A 20,784-nucleotide genomic window follows, 5' to 3' on the forward strand; every position below is an offset into this window, starting at 1 on the left:
AAACAATACTTTGTGATTCAAGGTGTTGGATGGTGTTTTTATAGTGTATGGGTGGTCGTATCGCTTACTATCAGGCGAACGACAAGCTCGTCTCGTCATTCAAATAAAAAAAAAACATACTTTTAATCCTGATATCATAGAAAAGCTATAAGTATATTAACAAAGAACAAAATGTATAAGAAATCAAATTTAATTTATAAGTCGATGTCAATTAGCTGCTCTTTCACAGACCATACACCATTCACCAAGATCTTAATCAATTGCAATATTTACAGTAACATTGTAACTGTTCCTGGGCCACCCGCCTTCGCAATATTAGTACTAAAACAAAAACCACTGGACGTCACATAAATCATCATTTGAAACGTCCGCGAGTCTTGTCTTGTTACCATGAACGCATTAAGCCGCGTGGAAATCGGTTAACAACAAATAAACCTTTATTCTATACAATTTAAATCCACGCGGAATGTTTGTCATGGTTATTTATAAGTAATTGTGGAAACTAAGATTTGAATCCAAAACTGTGAACTTATTAGCGATTCCGTGTCGAATTCCCGGGGAATCGATGTCGAGAATTACCGCTACGTTCAACTAACGTTACGCAGTTACCCAGGCTGTTGAAAGATACATTGTATAAAATGAAAGCTTTATAACTACAACGATAAAACGAGTAAGGAAGTAGTCTGATCAAAATGATGAAAACAACATTTATATTGATATTTTATATATTTACCGCAGATAAATACAGTTAAAGATACTAAAAACCAGATAATTTGATAGATACATGAATTAGACTAGAAGGGAAGAAATAATAAATTAAGCTTGCATCCGTAAAGAGTATCAACGACTTGACCTTTTACAAAACACTGGCCATGCATAGCACTTCACCGAAACATGAGTCTCATAATGTCTAATTATACTGGCTACAAGTCTTTTAAGCCAAAGCAACAGTACTTAATGCTAATCGGCATGGATAGACACTACGTTCAGTAGTACCTATTCAGTCGGACATAAGACACCTGCTAAAAGGCAAAATATAACCAGATCTAATTACTATTTATCTATACTCTTTGTTGTATATCAAGTCGTATAGGAATTAATATACAATAGAGAATATGGAGAAATAAGAAGGTCAAATGGCGGACTTAACACAATGGGCGATTTCTTCCAAATAACCTTTGAATGGATTTAAATAAGTAGGAGAGAAACGAGCGGGCGGTCACTATAGAGTAATAAAGGGATTGAAAATTCGATATACTAAGTAATATAACACTAGCTGACCCGTACTTCGTACCGTCATATTTTTTCTGCTATCTTATTCCCACACTGAATTTTCTGAGATTTTTTAATATTTCTCCTGACAATAAGGAACACATAAAAGAAAGATTTATCCAATTTGGTGCAGTTGTTTCGAAGTTGCGCTTGCAAACATTACGATGATTATTTTTTATTTATATAGATATAATACAATAACTAATAATATAACATTACAACATAACTACATATTATACATAAACGAGGTAATCATCCTATATTGTAATGCAGAATTACACGTAGATGTCACGGACCACGGTGGTAATTACCCGGGGCATAGCAAGCTACATCAGTTGAGTTTGATTAGCAAAAACATGGCGGGCCCGTCGGCGCCGCGTGTGTGGGTCTTAGGCCAATTACTTCTCTACGTGAAATGCTTATTTCGCGTAATTTGCATCCAAATTGAGATTTTCTATGACTTGGATCTTACTCACCTGTCAAGTGTAATGTATGTATCTTTAATATTATATAAAATAAAATGGTTGAGGAAATATGGTAATAACAAATAATGGGGTGTTAAACTTTTGCGTTTTCTATGTCCCGTTGAGGTTTTAATAATTTGGATTTTGGGTAAGTTAAGTTATAAATCGATGAACAGTCCAACTCCAATGATGATCACTATTTCTATGTTAGTCGTAAGGCACAATAACCTGATAAGATTTCTTGAAATGCTATTTAAACATAATATAGTTTAGAAAAATCAAAAGGATTCAAAAGTGTAAATAACTATCGACATTGATAAAATCAGAGCAAATGCCAATGAAAGGCCTCAACATGTACATCTCACAAATGAGTCAGGCTTGCCTGATGATAAATCAACTCGTCAGTCCATACTTTAAAAATATGTAGCCTAGACTCCACTTTCCCATGCCGCCTACGAATTAGAGCTCGGCTGCCACGCACGTTCGTTAGCGAACGAAGATTTATGCCACGTGGATAATTCAAACCGGCTTAATCATCCGATGGAAATAAAAATATTGTTTACTTTCTTCAAGAGAAGTTTCTAGAACGCATGCAATATAATTATTGTTAGTGGATCACGTGTTTAGAATACATTTAATCTTTAAAAATGTGCGTTTTTTTAAATAATTGCTAATTTTGAATTAGACCATTCTAAGGATTCATTCAAAATCCTCAATCATTTTCACCGTCACGCTCTACTTTCCATCAATTTTAAGAAGAAATGCTTAACATCATAATTATATGACTAACTTCAACTCGAACATCAATCGTCTCATTCTCAAAACTGTTCCAAAGCAAAAAGAATTGCACACAAAGTTATAATCATGTGGCCGCCATCACAATGAATCCATATATCATCACTGAATTTTGTTTTCCACTAACTTAATTTACAAGGTCGGCACGATGAGCGGGTTGAGATAAAAAAAGTTTTCGAACAAGTCGCGGTTCTCTCTTGCCTTTTCCGTTAACGTTACTTTGGGTTCTCGAATGTTTGTCGATATTTAGAAGTACGAATGAGTTTTTTCATTATTTTTAGAGCACTTTTTTAGTTTTTCCAATAAATCTATCGACGTTTAGAAAGTGATTAATACAATCTATGCGGTTTATGCTATACAAACAGCACATTGTAACTCCTATAGTTGCACGGGCGAGTCAGTGTTTTACGTTACTAAATCATTTTCCTTATATCAATATATTTGCATCAGTTCACCTAACGCCATCGTGCAATCAACATTACTTAATTTTTTTTATTTTTAACAATCAACTTTAATGACCTCAAATAAATTACATATCACTAAGTGATCATTTAACTTCAACTCAGCCTCAACAACATTACAAGACTGTGTGGTACACACCATAGACCATGCAATAACATCTACCACGGCTTTTCCCGCCAAACAATTGCTAATAACATTAACCTAACCTAACCTTACTAACGAAGCTTCAAGAACCGTGTCTCCACCATTAATACCACTTAACCTCAAAATGAAAAATTAATCTCATACACAATTATTGATGTGGCACCTCACATCTTAAATGACTTATAACTCATCTTCAACCGTGCGATTTGTCACATGAAATTGCAGTTTGCATTGGGAATGGGGTAGATTAGTCAGCAAATCGTTACCTCTAGGCCTGTGATTACCGCGTTTCCTTTTATTGATGTGATGTGATTAAATGGGGGAAAGATGAACAGTCAGCCCGTTAGTTCATGGTTTATTACGTTGTAAATACTTCGGGATTTGTCGTCTACGAGTTAGTTTGTATCAATTTGAATCGGCTTTGCTGCTTTTTACTGGAGCGTAATTGGGGCTTTCTCTGTGAAATATTTAGACTTTCCTTTTATCTCCTTTCCTTAGAATGCAGTTATTTCTAAGGCAAAATGAGTGATCGAAACGCTTTATTAGTTTTTTTTTAAGAGTTAGTAAGGAATAAAACTTGATTTTTGTAAATAGTTCTAATTTTTTTATTTCCAAGTAAATTATCCAAAGACGATGGTAGTGGTAAAATTTTTTCCCCACACAATTTGGCGGTACATCATTTTCGGTAAGTGAGTCCGTGCAACAGCGACCCGTTTGCGCGTGCGCAGCGCGACCGTGTCGATGCACCTGCGCTAATAACAGCCAAAGATTATGTACACCAGATACGACACGAATAAAAGCTTTTTTAAGAGGCAGAGGAATTATGAAATAAAAACATGATGTGCCACGAAGTCTTTAGAATTTAAAAATATATGCATTATAAATTCCCATTGCAGGAACTCACTAAAGTTTCATTACTTACAAGATTTTTATTGATGTCATTTCGCGCCATTGTTATTTAAAAAAGTGCTTAAATCATAATAAAGAATCATTCCACCAATGCCTCATCAAATTGCGACTAAATTATATCTAAGCAATACAAGTGCCATTTTAATTAAGAATATGTATTAATTAACACCTTGAACAGTTGATTTAATGCCAAGGGCATTCTCAGAGTGGACGGAGGCAGTTGCATAATAAAAGAAAGTGAAAAACACATAATAAGAGTAATAATAAACAGATTTATGACATAATAAATTGAATATCAAGATTGCGTTGCGGTACTAAAAAAATGTATAAGTTTCTAAAAAAGATTATTTTATTTCATTAATATACAGGCTATAAACGTTACAGAACACCCAACTTGAATATATAAACCAAGTAACAGAGTCAAAAAGGATTACTATGTAGTACAATGTTGCAATTTAGTTATTAAATCTGATAAACAAATTTATTGGTAAACCCAAAGATTCTGTGTTATCATGGCAGCCAACCCAAATACATTGATAAACGATTACCTACCGCTTGTTAAATAACGTTCGCGTTTTGAATTCCATCTAGCTGCTTTTTACTTTACATTCATACTCATTTTCTACTAAAAATTATCCGACCCGGGATTCGATCATAAGACCTCAGAGCGCTGTCGTATGTATAAACATAAATTAATAATAATGCGTTTGGAAATTATATGCTTTTGAAATGATGCTTAAAACCTTTTCAATTGTATTGTTATCTATGAACTAGTGCGTCATTACGATGAGAGTTGGTTATCGATCAAGTTGTAAATCGTCATTTTTAGATATCTAAATCTAAATCATTCTTTAGTCCTAAATTTCCAATACCCATAGCCAATACTTCCATATATATATCCATCAAACGCACTACATTTGATTTCTTTTCTCTTTCCAGTCATGTCGGATTGCCGTCTCACCGGACAATGAGAGTGAAGAAACAGGGAGTGTGCCTGTGTATTGCGCACACACTTGTGCACTATATCTCTTGCGTACCTGGCTGATTGAAAATTGCGGCTCTGGCCAAAATTCGGCTATGAGGTAAATAAATTACGTTAATATAATAAACAAATTAAAAGTAAATATATTTAATGCCCTTGACATTAGATCCGTCTGTATACCAATTGTACAAAGTGTTAATTAATACATATTCATTTATTATTTAGGACTCTAGAAGAGTATACACCACTATCATATATACGAAATAAATGACTGATCGTTCATAATATAAATCTCATCTTAAAGACATTGGCACAACTTTCACGAGAAAATCATGTCGACTACTAATATGGAATTAGTCTCAAACATCTTCGAAGTTCGATATCACACAGATTAAGACATCATTAGTAAAATAACTAACAATATATTTAGGCGATAGCCTAGTTCGTTGTGGAACGGACTGCCGAAACAAATGTCTGCAGGTTCAAATCCAAAAGGCACACACCTCTGACTTTTCTAAAAAAAATATGTGTGTATTCTTTGCGAATTATCGCTTGCTTTAACGGTGAAGGAAAACATCGTGAGGAAACCTGCATACCTGAGAAGTTCTCTATAGGACTTTCGAGAGTGTGTGAAGTCTACCAATCCGCACTAGGCCAGCCTGGTGGACTAAAGCCTAATCCCTCTCACTAGTAGAGGAGGCCCGTGCCCAACAGTGGGACAGTATATAATACAGGGCTGATATTATTATAATATATTCATGACAGCGTAATGGGTAAGTTATTACCTCTGGATCGTAAGGTTCAAGCTCCGGTGAATTCATTTTTGTAACGGTAACTTGGAATCTATTAGTGATATGTGATTACTTTCGTCAGTTCGCGTCGAATGATATATATGTTGATTATTCAGTGTGATAATGTCATTTCGATCGGTATACGTAGGAATATATTGGTTTTAATGTTATATCTTCTTGGATAACTTAAAGGGTCTTTATTACGTGGTTTATCTTTCAAATCTCTAACTTCGACAATTTTAATAAATTCACACGAAAATTATATACACTTACTGGTTTAGTAGCGGTATATTCTGGCTCTGAACCCAATAGCTTTGCATTCGATTTCCAGGTGGAGAGGGGTTCAAACTGAGGAGGTTACACCGAAAATGCGCAAGCGCCTTTGGTTCAGCATATACTCGATATAACTGGAATTAACACAGCACTAATTGCATCTCTACTTATCCCTTTAAGAATATGCTTGAATATACAAAAGTGTATTTACAACACTATCACTACGCATATTCTAAAATGTTTATCAAGGCGCCAACAAAGGCGCGATTTATGTGGTGCGCATGCGCACGTCGGTTCGGTTCCGTGTTGGGGCACTTATTGTGTAACAACTGTAATGAATACACAAAGGGACACGAGGTGTAGTTTAAAGCAACTTTATGAGATATTAGTTAAATAAGCGTTTATATCACAATTAGTTTTTAATAATGATTTAAATATAAAAATATACATCTAAAAAGAAAGTGTTGGAAGAAAAATATAATTATAACGAATAACCGCGATAAAATCCGTGTGTGTAAATCTAACATTCGTGTAAACATAAGAAATTATTATAAATAGACTATTGAAGTCCTATTGAAAATATTATTGTACCAAAATAATGTATATGCGAATCCTAAAAACATAAGATGACTTTTTTAAATTATATTGCACAGAGCATACTGATATGCATCACAGAAAGTGATAGGGGCGAGCCTGTGACCAAATCGGACACTAAATCTTATACCAAGCAACATTAACTGTTTCTTTTATATTTGAAAACTGTTAAATAATATTTTTATAACCCGACAGAATAATGTCTGTTTTTCCGCCAAGCAACGGTACGCAGTCACTGCTGTGTTCCTGTTTAAAGAACATTTTAGCCATCATAACTACTGGACATAATAAGACTTAACATCTTACGTCACAGGATGGCGAGCGCAATAGAATACCAAATACTTTGTAATTCAACGTGTCGGATGGTGTTTCTACTGTTTATAGGGTCGTATCGCTTACCATCAGACGAACGGCAAGCTCGTCTCGTCATTCAAAGCAATAATAAAAAAAGAACCAAAAGCTGCAGTTCTCATCCCAACGCTACCGCACTAAGATGTATCAAACAGGTAAAATAACCTGTCTCTTACCATATTCTTTGCCAATACAGCAATATGATACCCGTTGTCGTCCGCAATGTCCAACCATGTTAATTCCTTGGATAATTAAATGAAATAAATCTTCCACTGGTCATGTGCACGTCTCCAATAACATGAAAATAATTGTTGCAATGAAATTAGATATTGTAACGGGGTTTATGCGTCGATGATTAAGGAATGATTGATTGTATTGTCCCGTAAATATCATGGATAATGGCAATTATGATTTCAGACGCCATCTTGAATCATCGCATCTATAATATAATGAGAGTAGTGCATTACGATACTATGTACGGAAAACCTGTGTTATTGAGTTTATTTTTGCGTAACAGCACAATATCCCGATAAGAGTCCATAAATTTTAAATTTCGAATATCTGTACACATTCTTATATCTATTGTCCATAACCATAACGTCCATATAAACTATTTGTTCAAAATATGAACTAAAATGGCAACCAAAACGTCACTGTTATAACCTATTTATTCACTTAAATAACAAATAATTTTACTTATTTCACTAATATTTTTTATTCACAAGTAAGCAACGTACAAGCTTCAATATTGACACCATAATAAAATCACTTTGAATAGATAACAGTTCAATTCAGTTGAACACAGTGAATGTTCGGAATGCCAGATCTATTACGTAGTACATATATATCGATGCTTATATCTACTTGTATACTGTGTACATCTATTTGTGTGTGTTCTTCAGCAAGTATAAAAATGCTTTATGCGTCTAGACTGTACCGTGATGCAAACATTAGATCTTAACTAAATCAAACGGTGGCCATTTTTTGCAAACATCTGAGCTCACCTGTCACATCCAATTGCACGGCCACAAAATGTTTATTATGAATTATTCTAAACGTGCAGACAAATGTCATCCTCTATTTAACTTTACGGCTGTGTCTGTTTCATAAATTACAAACTATTGTCTTTGGTTGACCATGGATGTTTTAATAAATAGGTCGTGCATGGTCACGATTTTTATTTCTTGTAATAAAATATCATTAGCATTTTATTTCTTGCCATATGTCCCTAAAATAATACTCTCTCTGTATAAATTTCTACTCTGACAGTATTTCTTACTTCCTTAACTTAATTAATACTTTTCAATAAAAAAATTGTTCCATAGATAATCCATTCACTAAAGTTCACTCCACTATCGCCAACCGAATTAATCCGAACAACTACCGATATAAAATTTCAAAAACGGAATTCGAAATTTGAATTTTTCCCACACGCGGCCATCTTTAATAAAGCGATGATTGTATAAGGAAGTCGGTGGAAGTTGTTAAAAGAGTAACAGGTGTAAATTGCTATATTAAAACGTTGAGACGATCAATCTCGCTGTCGTCGATGCGGCCTCACTGCCCATACATATGCATGGGTCATTTAGTACGCTTTTTCCTTTTTGGCCTGTATACTAGCTTGTTCGGACGCGATGACAAGTTAAAATGTTCTAGTAAAAGTATAGGTGTAATTTAGTAAGCTTATTGGTTGTATTTCTCCCGTAATGAGTAGCCGGTCTTTGAACTGCGAAAATATGTTACGAAGACTTACGAAAGTATGGTACTTGTCATTTTAAAGTTCAGATAATCTTGAATGGTAAGGACGATTAATTATAAGAAAATACTTTCATCTCGTTTGAAGAGCATGGAGAAATCACAAATGTATATCTTTCGAGAAAATGATCTTGCAAGTTCAATAACATTCGTATCGTGTAGTTGTAGAAAATATGACTCAGGTATTCCATTCGAGGTGCGTTTCCTGATAAGTGAAACAGACGCGATTGCTTGGAACGAAAATTAAAGCAGAAAGCCTAAATAAAGTCAAACTGAATAAGCAGACGACTATTTTTCCATTAAGCATTATACTATTTTTTTATTATTGTTATATCATCATATTATTAGAACACGCCATAACAGCGTGAAACATTATATATAGAAATGTAGACCTATAAATTTTTTTTGACAAATTTTTAGTGTCAATGCCGATATATTTTTTATTACTTTACTATATAAGGCATTTACAAAGGGTATTAGCATACGAATTTTATTTTAAATATCAATATACACTTTTAAGAACAAGAATTATTGGTCTGGACTAATTTATTTTTGAAATATTGTGTTTATTACATTTTAATGTAGGTGTAACATTGGACTAAGTGGTCTATTTTATTATATAATGTATTTTAATCGTGATAAGCCGAAAATTATTGAAATATATGATTATTGATTGTAATAAAAATTTGAAATAAGAACATATTTTTATTGTAATGTGTTTTTGCGATTTTTTGGTATATAATACATATATTTAAATATATCTACTCCTAAATATGGGAATATTATATACATAAATTGTACTTATGCCGGGTTTTATACCATTATTTATAATTTAATATCTGCTGATGTAAGAAAATGTAGGCGCATGCTGATTTTAACAAAATCAAAAAACATTTAAGGGAAGTCTATAATATAATACTTACAAACAAAAAAAATACTACTAAATCATATCGTAAATGTATGTACATTTTAAATTTAATAACATAAAAGTATAAACTTTGTCTTCTAACTTATTAACAATATATTTTAGCTCTAAATTAAAAAACAAGCCCTACAAAACATCCTAACACAATCCAGTCGTATTGAAATAAGGTGCCAACTGTCAACCGCTGCGTGCCGCGAAATGCCTAATAACAGCAGGGGCCTTATTCTCTATCCCGCACGTTATTTTGACAGTGCGTAACAAGCACGTAACACAACGCATCATGTTTAGGACTATAGAAATTTGGCTTACAGAATACCATTCCACGCACATTTCTCGAAGATAACATGACACGGCCGCGTTACGCGTTTACACTATCATACAGAATAAGGGCCCTGCCTTGTCGGACACGTTAACGACGCGTTTTCGGACAGCCGCTGTTTGTAGTGCCGCTGTCCGGTTGTCCGACAGTGTCCGACTGTCGGAACGCTCCCTTATCGCATTTTATTTAGCGTCGAATCGGCTCGGCGTAAAGGAACGTTGCATTAGCGGATTAAATGAGAATTGTTTATTACACTTTAGCAGTCAGTTATGACAGTAATTCGGCCACCCAGAGCTCAGTTTGTTCTAAATTATATTTGGGTGCTTAGATTTTCTGCTACGGCTGATCTTCGAGCTTCGTTTTGCCGTAGTTGTTTCCTACGATATAGTTGATTTTATGATAGAAACTAAAGTGCCTTAATTGATATTTTAATTTCTCATGTCAGATGTGAGCGACATGTCATTATCATTAAATCAGGAAGTTTCTTAAGACCATATGTATATGTAAGTTAAGGGCTATGTACCGAATAAGTAAGCTTATCAATATGGTAAATTATTACGGCATAAGCCGGCAAAATAAAAGTTAAGTCTCATATTTAAACAAGCCGGCCAAATCGTAAATAAATAGTTCTACAGTACAGCTCTACCCAAATCTTAAAGTAAACCAAAAAAGTAAGCTAATTAAATAAGTGTATTTTTTCCGGCATAAGTCGGCAAAATAAAGCATGGCGCTCATACTGGCTCAAATAATCCAGCTCAATCATAAATAAATAGGTCTATACTTCTTACTATACTACTCTACCCAAATCTTAAAGTAAACCAAAATACCTTTAAGGTTTAATTTTTAAACAGACCTCACAAACGGACAAAACGGTATGTAAATAAAATAATAAATCAACTCGTATGCCAAACCAGTTCGGTTTACAGTTAATATGACGTAACGTTACTAATTACTGCACACAAATTAACTTAGGTTAATAGATTTAACCGACCTCAAAAACTGCGGTGAGATCGGACTGTTCGCTGTCAAAAAAATTATGTGACGTTAAAATGGACTTTGTGGTTAGTAATCGGAGTTAGTTGACTGCGCTTTTGGCTTTGTGAAAAATGCCGCAGGTACGTGTGTCCGAAATTTAGATTCGCTAGTATTAAATGACCTCTGGAATTAGTAGACAATTAATTTACATCGGAATTTGAACTATAATATAAATGGTTTATATGACTCTCGTAGGATATACCTAGGTGAGAGTCTTGTTAAAATAATATCTTTACATATTATGAAACAAAGTTCCCTTTTCTGTCTGTCTGTATGTGTTCGATTTTCTCAAAATTAACTGAACGGATTTTTATGAAATTTGGTATGGAGATAGTTTAAGACCCTAGGAAGATTATAGGATACTTTGTATCCCGGGAAAGTATATAGCGGGACTTTTATCCCGGAAAACTCCTTAACGCAGGCGAATCCGCGAGCAAAAGCTAGTCATTATATAATTTTTCTATTGTCATACTAATTTTAAATAAAAATATAGTCTGTCAATTATTAGTGTGTCAAATGTCAAAAATGTCAAAAAAATATATACATTCATTTAATGTATATATTTTTTTTATTTTAGAAGCATAACGGAATAAGAACACGAATACTACTAGATGTAATCAAAGATCTTTTCGATAATTTGTTTCATAACGACAAGATATAATCGTATAGGACAAAACAGATTTTCTTGATTCACTGGAATCAAATACCAATCTTTCGTTCTCGCCTTTATGGATATCGCACCTAAACGCAAACATCGTTTCGTATTCTACTAAACGTTCCTACTTGCACAGTAAAATCGTCTCTACTCACTATACATAAGTCCTAAAACAACACCACAACGTAAACACACAAAATAGTTCCGATACTATCAAACGTAAAAGGCGTAGAATATATACCTGTATACAACAAAAAACCAAACACGCCTCAAACAATTGTATCGCATATCATTAAACTGAATATTATGTAGCGAAAATTCTCTTTTCGTATTGTTCTGCCCACACGAGATGGACGATATACACGAATCGTTCCCGACATCTTTAGATTTATTTATGGCGGCCCAACCACATATTTCTAAGATGGCGAGAGTTGATGCCCCGTGAGGTGATAATCTTGGATTTTAGCTGATAGCCTGTTATGCTAGTTGGGTTTGGATTTAAATGAAAGGTTATCACGAAGTAAACACTAAAGCAATGAGGAAAGCTATTGTCATGAGCTAGCAAATTGATTTTACTAACTTTTACTAAATAATTTGATTTAAGCTTATTATCATTTATGGTTACCTAGTTAAAGACATAAATTACTAATAAATTCTAGTACTTCTTATTCTAGTGTCCTAAGTATATACATATTAATTTATACCAAATATGTGGTGAGCTGTAAATGACGATGACTAAAATTTTAGAAATAATATCTATTTGCAATTTTGTAATCATTTTCATAGCACAAGTTAAGACATTAAATACTTGTCAAACAGCTTAGCGTCAATGATAATAAACCTACTATACTTAAAATGCATTCTATCGTGATTACGTAGTTTTGTAACATTTTTCTGTTTATGCCATTTACGAGGGACCGTCTGGTTTTTAGAAATCATTACGTCTGGTTTTTGTTGGAGACGCTAGTTCTGTGATGATGACTGTTTCTTTTATCGCTTCATCCTGATATCGTTTTATTTTTAGTTTAATATATAGAAATTCTCGTTCATTCGAATGTTTTTTCTCTTTCTTTCTTTTACTGTGTTTGATTGAAGATTAAATGAATCTAGAGTCTGAGATAGATATTGTAAGTGTACATATATATCCTTGTTCCCTTCCTTAATAATCCATTAACAATAAGCTATTACCCGATTCCTGCTTCCAATTTATGCACAATTTGAATATCATTAAAACGCTTTACTTACGCATTAATGCATAAAATAAAATAATAAATAATATCAGCCCTGTATTATATACTTGCCCACTGCTGAGCACGGGCCTCCTCTACTACTGAGAGGGATTAGGCCTTAGTCCACCACGCTGGCCTAGTGCGGATTGGTAGACTTCACACACCTTCGAAATTCCTATAGAGCACTTGTCAGATGTGCAGGTTTCCTCACGATGTTTTCCTTCACCGTTAAAGCGAACGATAAATTCACAAAGAATACACACATGATTTAAGAAAAGTCAGAGGTGTGTGCCCTTGGGATTTGAACCTGCGGACATTGGTCTTGGCAGTCCGTTCCACACCCAACTAGGCTATCGCCGTTCTCTCAAGTCAGCTTTTACAATACATTAATTGACAACACTTCGGTTTCTCACAACATGAAGACATATTTGCCGCTTCGCATACTTCGTGTTATCTAAATGCCATAAGTTTATTATTTCGGTCCACGGCCTCTCAAAACGCAATAGTTCATCCATTAATCACAACATAAACGTTTAGGGCCACATTAAACCATTAGTTAATAGTTAATGGCATACGTCTTTTAAACTAAGTGATTTTGTTCGCGAAAATATGGGAATAGACTTATTTAACAACATAGCCATTCGAATAAAATATTGATACATTTCTATCTCAAGAAATTTTGTTCCTTTACGATTCAAAAATGATGTCATTTTGTTTTACTAACAAGGTTGGCCCCAGACCTCAGATCATGCATCGTAGATTTTTCACCACAAATTTGACAAAATATGTCTACATGTAAAAGTAATTTTCTATAGCAACTAGGGAACACCACTCCCCAAGAATTCACAATGTTTTAATAATCAATGTGTTGAAATCTTTAAAGGACTGGATAAGTGGAGAAGATAGTTTGGGTCTTCTAAAATCATATCAAAACAGCATGCTACCAACACCTCTTAACTTACTTTAAGGCCGTGGAGTCGGTCGAGCCGGCCCGTTGATGAAGACACTTACAACGTGACAGTAAAGTTATTTGTAGTTAATTTTTTACCATCTCCAAAAGTAACATATGAACACTATATTAAAATATATAACATGTGCCATGAATCGATATGAAAAAACACGTTCACATCTGATACCATTAAAGTATGGGAAGAATATTGTAATAAATTCATTAGAGTTGTCGCAAGTGTAGACTATTAGTTTGATGCGTTAACGAAGTCTAGACTTAAAAAAAAATTAGTAGTTTTATGAATGACTTAAACGTGGTAAATAGTAGTCCACTAACTAATGATGCTAATTAATTCATTTTGGATGATCTGTGTAAAACCACAAATTAAAGAACGTCTACAAAATGATATAGATTTAATAATACCAATAAAACATCAAGTTCAGTAGCAAAAATATGAAGAGAAATACGTAAAATGAATTTTGTAATAATTTTAAGGTTATAATTTGAAGGGTAATTGTGCTTATTTGCTAAGGGGAAGCCGAAATTTCAAGTAATTTTTTTTTTAAACCTGATAATATATTTATTTGTCACTTAAAATATATGTTGTTAAAAAGGCTAATTCTAGAAGCGAAAGAAGTCGATATTCATTGAAATTTAAATCTATCAAACTCAGTAATTAAACTAACAAACCCATAATTTCTATGCTCGAAAACCATTAATTTAAAAACTATTAAAGCTTAATTACACATAAAAATATCATCAAAATTAATAAGACCTGTCTGTAAAGAAGTGTTCGTAAGCACGGAAGACCTTTGTAATTTAGTCGCTTTTTCCAATTTCACAGATTACGAAACATTATACATATCAGCCTCAGACACTGCGGTTTCGAACTTTCATGTTTGTAATCTCAACATCATCTGCTTTTAAAAGTACAATCGCTGCCAAATCACGTTCAATAAAAGAATAATTGATATAATCAGAGCAATGGATTACAAGGCAAGGCCTGTCGGATACAAATTTAAGAATATCATTATGAATCAACCTGATAGTGAATTTTCAATTTTACATTGAAGAGATAAGGTTGATATAAAACTTTTTGAAATATAAGATGTAAATTGGTTAGACATGAATAACGGACCAGAGGCTTAAATATCGCAATCTGGGGAAATTACTACCGGGAAGTTGTGTTGAATGTATTTATAATTTTTTAAAATAATACACATTGAGCGAATGAGACGTTTCAAAGCGCAATTTTGTGGAGTGAAATGAAAAATCGTTAATTTTAAAATTAGGTATATACCACTATAAAAGCAAAATCATTTCATCTAGATATGATAAGTTAGAAACCAATAGTGATGAACAGTATATTTTCTCTATGAGAAATTAATTAAAATCAAATATTTAAAGAGAGATGGATTTAAATGAGTCATACGTAAAATAAATCACGTGAACTAGAACATATTCATTAATTAAAAAGAAATTAGTTCACGGTCAAACACGCGTCTCGTGTCCAAGAAATGTGGGGTGATGTGGTTATTAATGGCAGCGCGGTAAAAATTTTGTTTCCGCGTGTCATTTTAGTATTCGCAGTGCATATTTTTATTTGTGTTGTGGCTGTTTACTTCGGGTTTCTTTTGCGTGATAGTTATTCTTTCGGAACGTAAAATATGACGCAAAATACTACATATTCTTGTCAAAAGTTAGTAGATAATTGGAAAACAACAACTAATTTCAATTCAGAACTAGACTTATTATTACTGACAAGAATTTTTTTTTTATTGTAATTTCGACTTCAACTTAGCAAATAAACGCAATAATTTTTCAAATTCTAAATTTAAATTTATTATATAATTCTTTTAACGTATTTCTCTTCATATTTTGAACTTGAATTTTTATCGTATACTTAACGATTACAATTTATTTTAATATCATCCATTCTCAACTAGATGCAAAGATTTTACGAATGCAGCCTCCGTAAATACCCGTTGATGTGTTGCTTGGCAACCATAGATATAACGGTTTACACCTACCAGATTTATTAACTCTAATAATTAACACGTTACGCGACATTCTAGAGAATTTACTACTAAACCTTCTCATGCCACTGAGGTTTTTAATAGCTATTTTTACAAATGGTAATTTATTTTACGCATTTTACGATGCCTTATCAAGTGGTTTTGTGATTTATGTATTTAAATAACCTTTTAATTAGTATTATTGAAATAATAATTGATTTTTATTGAATTATAGAATGCCCTCTAACAACGGAACATTAAATAATTTGTCAATAATTTAACAAAAAACTATGAAATAAGCTTAGAAGTTGACACACTACGGGACAGAAATTATTTATTAAATACGTATTTACAATTTTCAAAGGGTCTCAAATATGATAATGGTCTGTGAAAACAATGGAGGATGCCGTGACAAACTCACATAAATAAACTAAAAATCAAGGTGTGAAGTCCAAATAATGTACCTAAATAAAATTTCAATTAACGTCCCACACAAATGTAAATTAAAAGATAATCTGATATGTTTAATTGAAAAAATCCAAACTTGTAAAACGCCATTAGGGTTTGTATATTTTTTTTTGCACTAAATTTGAATAAGGTTCATGTATTGGAGGTTCGTGAATCGAGAACCATCCCAGATTACTGTCGCATCGGGGATTTCGTGTCGAATTTGCAATTGATGGCCATTAGCAACATTTTGTTTGATAACTGGATATTATAACCTTAATAAAAACATGTATAATGTAATCCAAAAGGTTTAATTTGTAATCTATATTTGTTAGCAAACCAATGTAACCTAAGTTCCTGCGGTTTCGCTACGCCGCTCATTGATTAGAACAAATCAGTTTTAGTGAATAATTTCTAACGAAACACTGAAATATATTTAAGATATAATAAAACATTATTATTAAATACAGTTGCAACATAATAACATGTTATGTAAACATGACACGTACGTCCACGTTTCCTTTGCCTTAAAACAGTTACGATTGTCGAAAAAAACAATACACGTAACGGTACTACGGAGATTATGTGATATCACTACGATTAAATACTGAGTGGACCACCGACAGAAGCCCCAGGGCCATACTATTAACACAAATTCAATTGTAATAACTGGCCAAGTGGTTTTAGCCCTTCTCTTTATTGACTTTTTGTTGCGACCACACACTTTCTACGTACAGAGATATTTAAAAATCATCCTTGAGTAGCAAATATTTTCGACGCAAATTCCGGTTTTAGTTGTGTACTGATTCTTTTACAATTTTGTAGTTTAGAGTGAAAGCGGATTGTTTGTAGTATATTTCTGATTTTAAGTATGATGATGCCGCCCCGACAGTCTCTTTGTATAGTACAAGTTGCCTTATGGCACGTAGTGTTATAATTACTTTTTATTTATATTTATTTTGTACGAAACTTACACTTTTTTATTTTATAGTTATAATTACGACAACTTATAAAAGTATTGTTATCAAGAAGACAAATATATTTTTCATTTATCAACGCAATGTCGAAATAACTCTGTATAAAAAACGATAAGCAAATTTCAGAGTTAAAATTTTTCAACTTATAGATTCTATAAACCATTATAAATTATTAAATAATATTTTTAAAATTACCTCTTTTGTTCGATAACTTATAATCCAAAAAGATAAAAAATAAATAGCCCGAGCATAGTGCCAGATTTCCCGCCCAAAGTGCCGCCATTACAAAACTATCGTGCACCCGATAGCTTAATCACGGTGTTTAGTTTTAAAAACGAGTAAGATTATGATTTATGTCGCAGGACGAAGGAAACACGTTTATTATGCCTAGATCTGGTTTGTGTGGCTTTATCGTGGAGTAATATTTTTTACTAATTATTACTGTACGTGTGATTTAGATATCGAAGTTATTTTTGTAACTGGTCTAGGATAAAAATGTTTAATTAAACGATTCCAATAAGGTTTTATGGAAAATCTGACACATTAAAATGGAATTTTATTTGACGTTTGCATGTAAAGATGTTATAACTTACATTATGCTATATTCTAATTTGAATATAAGGCACAATGTAATTGTAGTATCCAATGTTATTATACAAGAATAATGGTTTAGGCACACATCGTTGGATCCAGTTATGCCAAAATAATCCAAAAATAATTTATTAATATTTAACACGCGATACTCTAAATGTGATTTACTGTACGAAAACATACAAAGATCTATTTATATGTGACACAAATATCTAAGACCCAATCCACACTTTTTTATACATAGAAATATCTACAAATGTTTAAAAGTAGTTGGTATAACTATGAAAGGACTATTAAATCTAAAATTAAACCCTTACAATTTAACTTGCAAGCTTATCCACGATGAGCTAATCTCTTAAACAAATATGAAACTAATAGAGCCTCATTTTGTAAATTCATTTAGTACCTTAAGAGTACTTAAAAGCTACAGGGCATAAATTTAATACTAATTCGTTTATGTACAGGTAAATACTTAGTTAAAAGCATTGCGGCATACTAAACACAACAACTTTGTAACAAATATCGCGAAGTTACAAGAAACGAGAACTGACATGATATGATCAAAATAAGTATTAATAAGTATAAAAGTAATTGTCATGTCGCTAAACGAAACTAAATGTTTTACCTAAGTACAGTCAGACAAAAGTAGCTGAGTAAACTTCATTAATTTTTTTCTTTATTTAAAATAATGTTACCCCTTATTTTTTGGCTTGGCGCCAAACCCCGAAAACGCTCCAACTGAGATTACAATCTGCAACATTATATTGCTAATTGGACACTAGCTTGGCATTCGAAGCCTTCCCAGTCCAATTGAGTAAAAATATGTAAAATAAATACAGCAACCAGTAATACTTAACTACTGAAACATATAAAAATGAATATTTCGTAATAACAAGCCGCGATCGTTTTGATTTTTATGGATTAATAAAATTCACAGCCTATAAAGGCATTAACCGATTGATTGGACCAGTGGTACATTTTTATTTAGTCGTATACACCCATCGTTAAACCCTCTTTCTACTTACCATGAAGGTTAAAATACTTAGTGAATGGTTTATCAAGGCCATGAGGCAAAGGTAGAAACATTTAAGTCCTGATATTTAGAAAGAGAAGCAGCTACAAGCCAAATTCAGTCAAATCGCTTCGAAAGGCTGGGGACATACTTAGCGGTCTCGCAGAATAATTTACTATATTTGTCCGCAGCCAAATGAAGATAAATTTTCGCGCCTTCTCATTTCTTAATTAACTCAGTATCCTAATTAACGCCATAATCGTTGAATGCGAAGTTTCTAGTGAACCTTCGTAGTGACTGGGTAATTAAGTAATTCAACAAATACGTTCGCCAATGAAAGACAACATTCTATAAAACCTAATTCAACTTATAAAAACAGTTGAGATAACATCGTTTATATAAAAGCAAAAAGTTAGATGCCGTCGGTAGCTAAATCGGTATTTGTTACCTAATTTTTATACCTATGCCACATAAACTTCAACAAATTGATATCATCTAAAAATCTTTTTATTTTTCGTAATATTAAGTTCTTCGACCCCTTTTCGCCTGCTCATAAACCCAATAGAAAACAAAGTAAATAAAAGGTTTGGAGTCAAACTTGTGTATTTTACTCAATAAATTCTTGTTGATAAATTCTAGCATTTTTATTAACACGTTCTGCTATATAGCGAAAATATTGAGTCAGTCGATACAATTTTAAGGTATTATAATGGTAGTTGTACCGTATCCACGTGCTGTTAGTTATTAAATTATGCTAATAATCTCAAATTGTAACGACACTCATTAATATTTATTGGTCGTAAATAAAATTTCTATGATTGTTTCATTCATTTTCGCACTGTAAGCGGTTTACGCTTTCATTCATCCTTTGGTTCATTGATTGGTGTAGTAGATAGAGCGGTGGGTACTCACTGTAAACGCTGCTGCCTTCGGTGGTGCCGTTGACGGTGCCATCGGGCAGGAGCTGCAGGTATCGATTCTTGAGGAACATCTGTATGGTGCGCGAGGTGCCGGTGATGTGGCTGAGGTTGGCGGAGCGCTGCGCGCGCGGCTCGGGGGCGGGAGCGGCAGCGCACGAGGCGAGCGCCAGCGCCGCTAGGAGCAGCCGCAGCGGGCGCGTGCGCAGACGCATGGCGCGCCGCGCCCATGGCAGCCGCCCGGGCGCCGTCACTGCACAACACCCGCTCGCATAGCCCGCACGCACACAACACACAGTCGATACACACTATATCTATATCAATTGCTACCAGTTCGGTTGCCACCATACATTTTCGTACGCATTTTTCGCATCAATATGTCATAGCGACAGTCGTGTTGGGGCTCGGTGACGCGGCCGGCGGCGCCGCAAGCGATACCCGCGCCCGTGATCGCACGATCTGCAACAAACAAACGCAACGTGTTAATAATAGTGTTGTGTACAAATTGGTAACTGATACACGCATCAACATTCAACACGCATGCAATCATTCAATGCGAATGATAGATTTATTGAATAACCTTTGAGATCGGTTCGTTGAAACCCGAGATCGCAAGCCATATCGGCGCGGGTCTCAGGCAACATCTGCAACTTTATAGCCGAGCAAAAAGGCTCTAATGATATTATTAACTGCACGCGTTAATCTTAGCTTTCATCTAGCGAGAGAACGCGTGTTAACTAACTTGTACAATATTAAATTATGGACATATACTGAAATAAGTGTTGTCGACATTTCCTGTAAACTAAGCGATTGGTTTGAGCGTATCTATTTCTGCTAAGTGACGATTTTCTCTTTCTCCGACTACCTAATGCAAGTTAACGTCGAACGACGCGTTGGCACTTAACATAGCAATTAATTTTG

At 33.7% G+C, this 20,784-nt stretch overlaps 1 protein-coding gene across 2 annotated transcripts in view; it reads right to left on the reverse strand.

Annotated features, from left to right (window-relative positions):
* The window catches only part of LOC115440501 (fibroblast growth factor 22), a 251,754-nt gene that overhangs the window by 169,190 nt on the left and 61,780 nt on the right, over window positions 1-20,784 (reverse strand). For both annotated transcript variants that reach the window (XM_030164841.2, XM_030164838.2), the window contains exon 3: window positions 19,859-20,322. In XM_030164841.2, coding sequence (XP_030020701.1) covers window positions 19,859-20,078 — 220 coding nt within the window. In that variant the 5' untranslated portion in view covers window positions 20,079-20,322. The remainder of the gene's footprint in view (window positions 1-19,858; window positions 20,323-20,784) is intronic.

Source organism: Manduca sexta, chromosome 6 (assembly GCF_014839805.1).
Source record: "Manduca sexta isolate Smith_Timp_Sample1 chromosome 6, JHU_Msex_v1.0, whole genome shotgun sequence".
Taxonomy (NCBI): Eukaryota; Metazoa; Arthropoda; class Insecta; order Lepidoptera; family Sphingidae; genus Manduca; species Manduca sexta.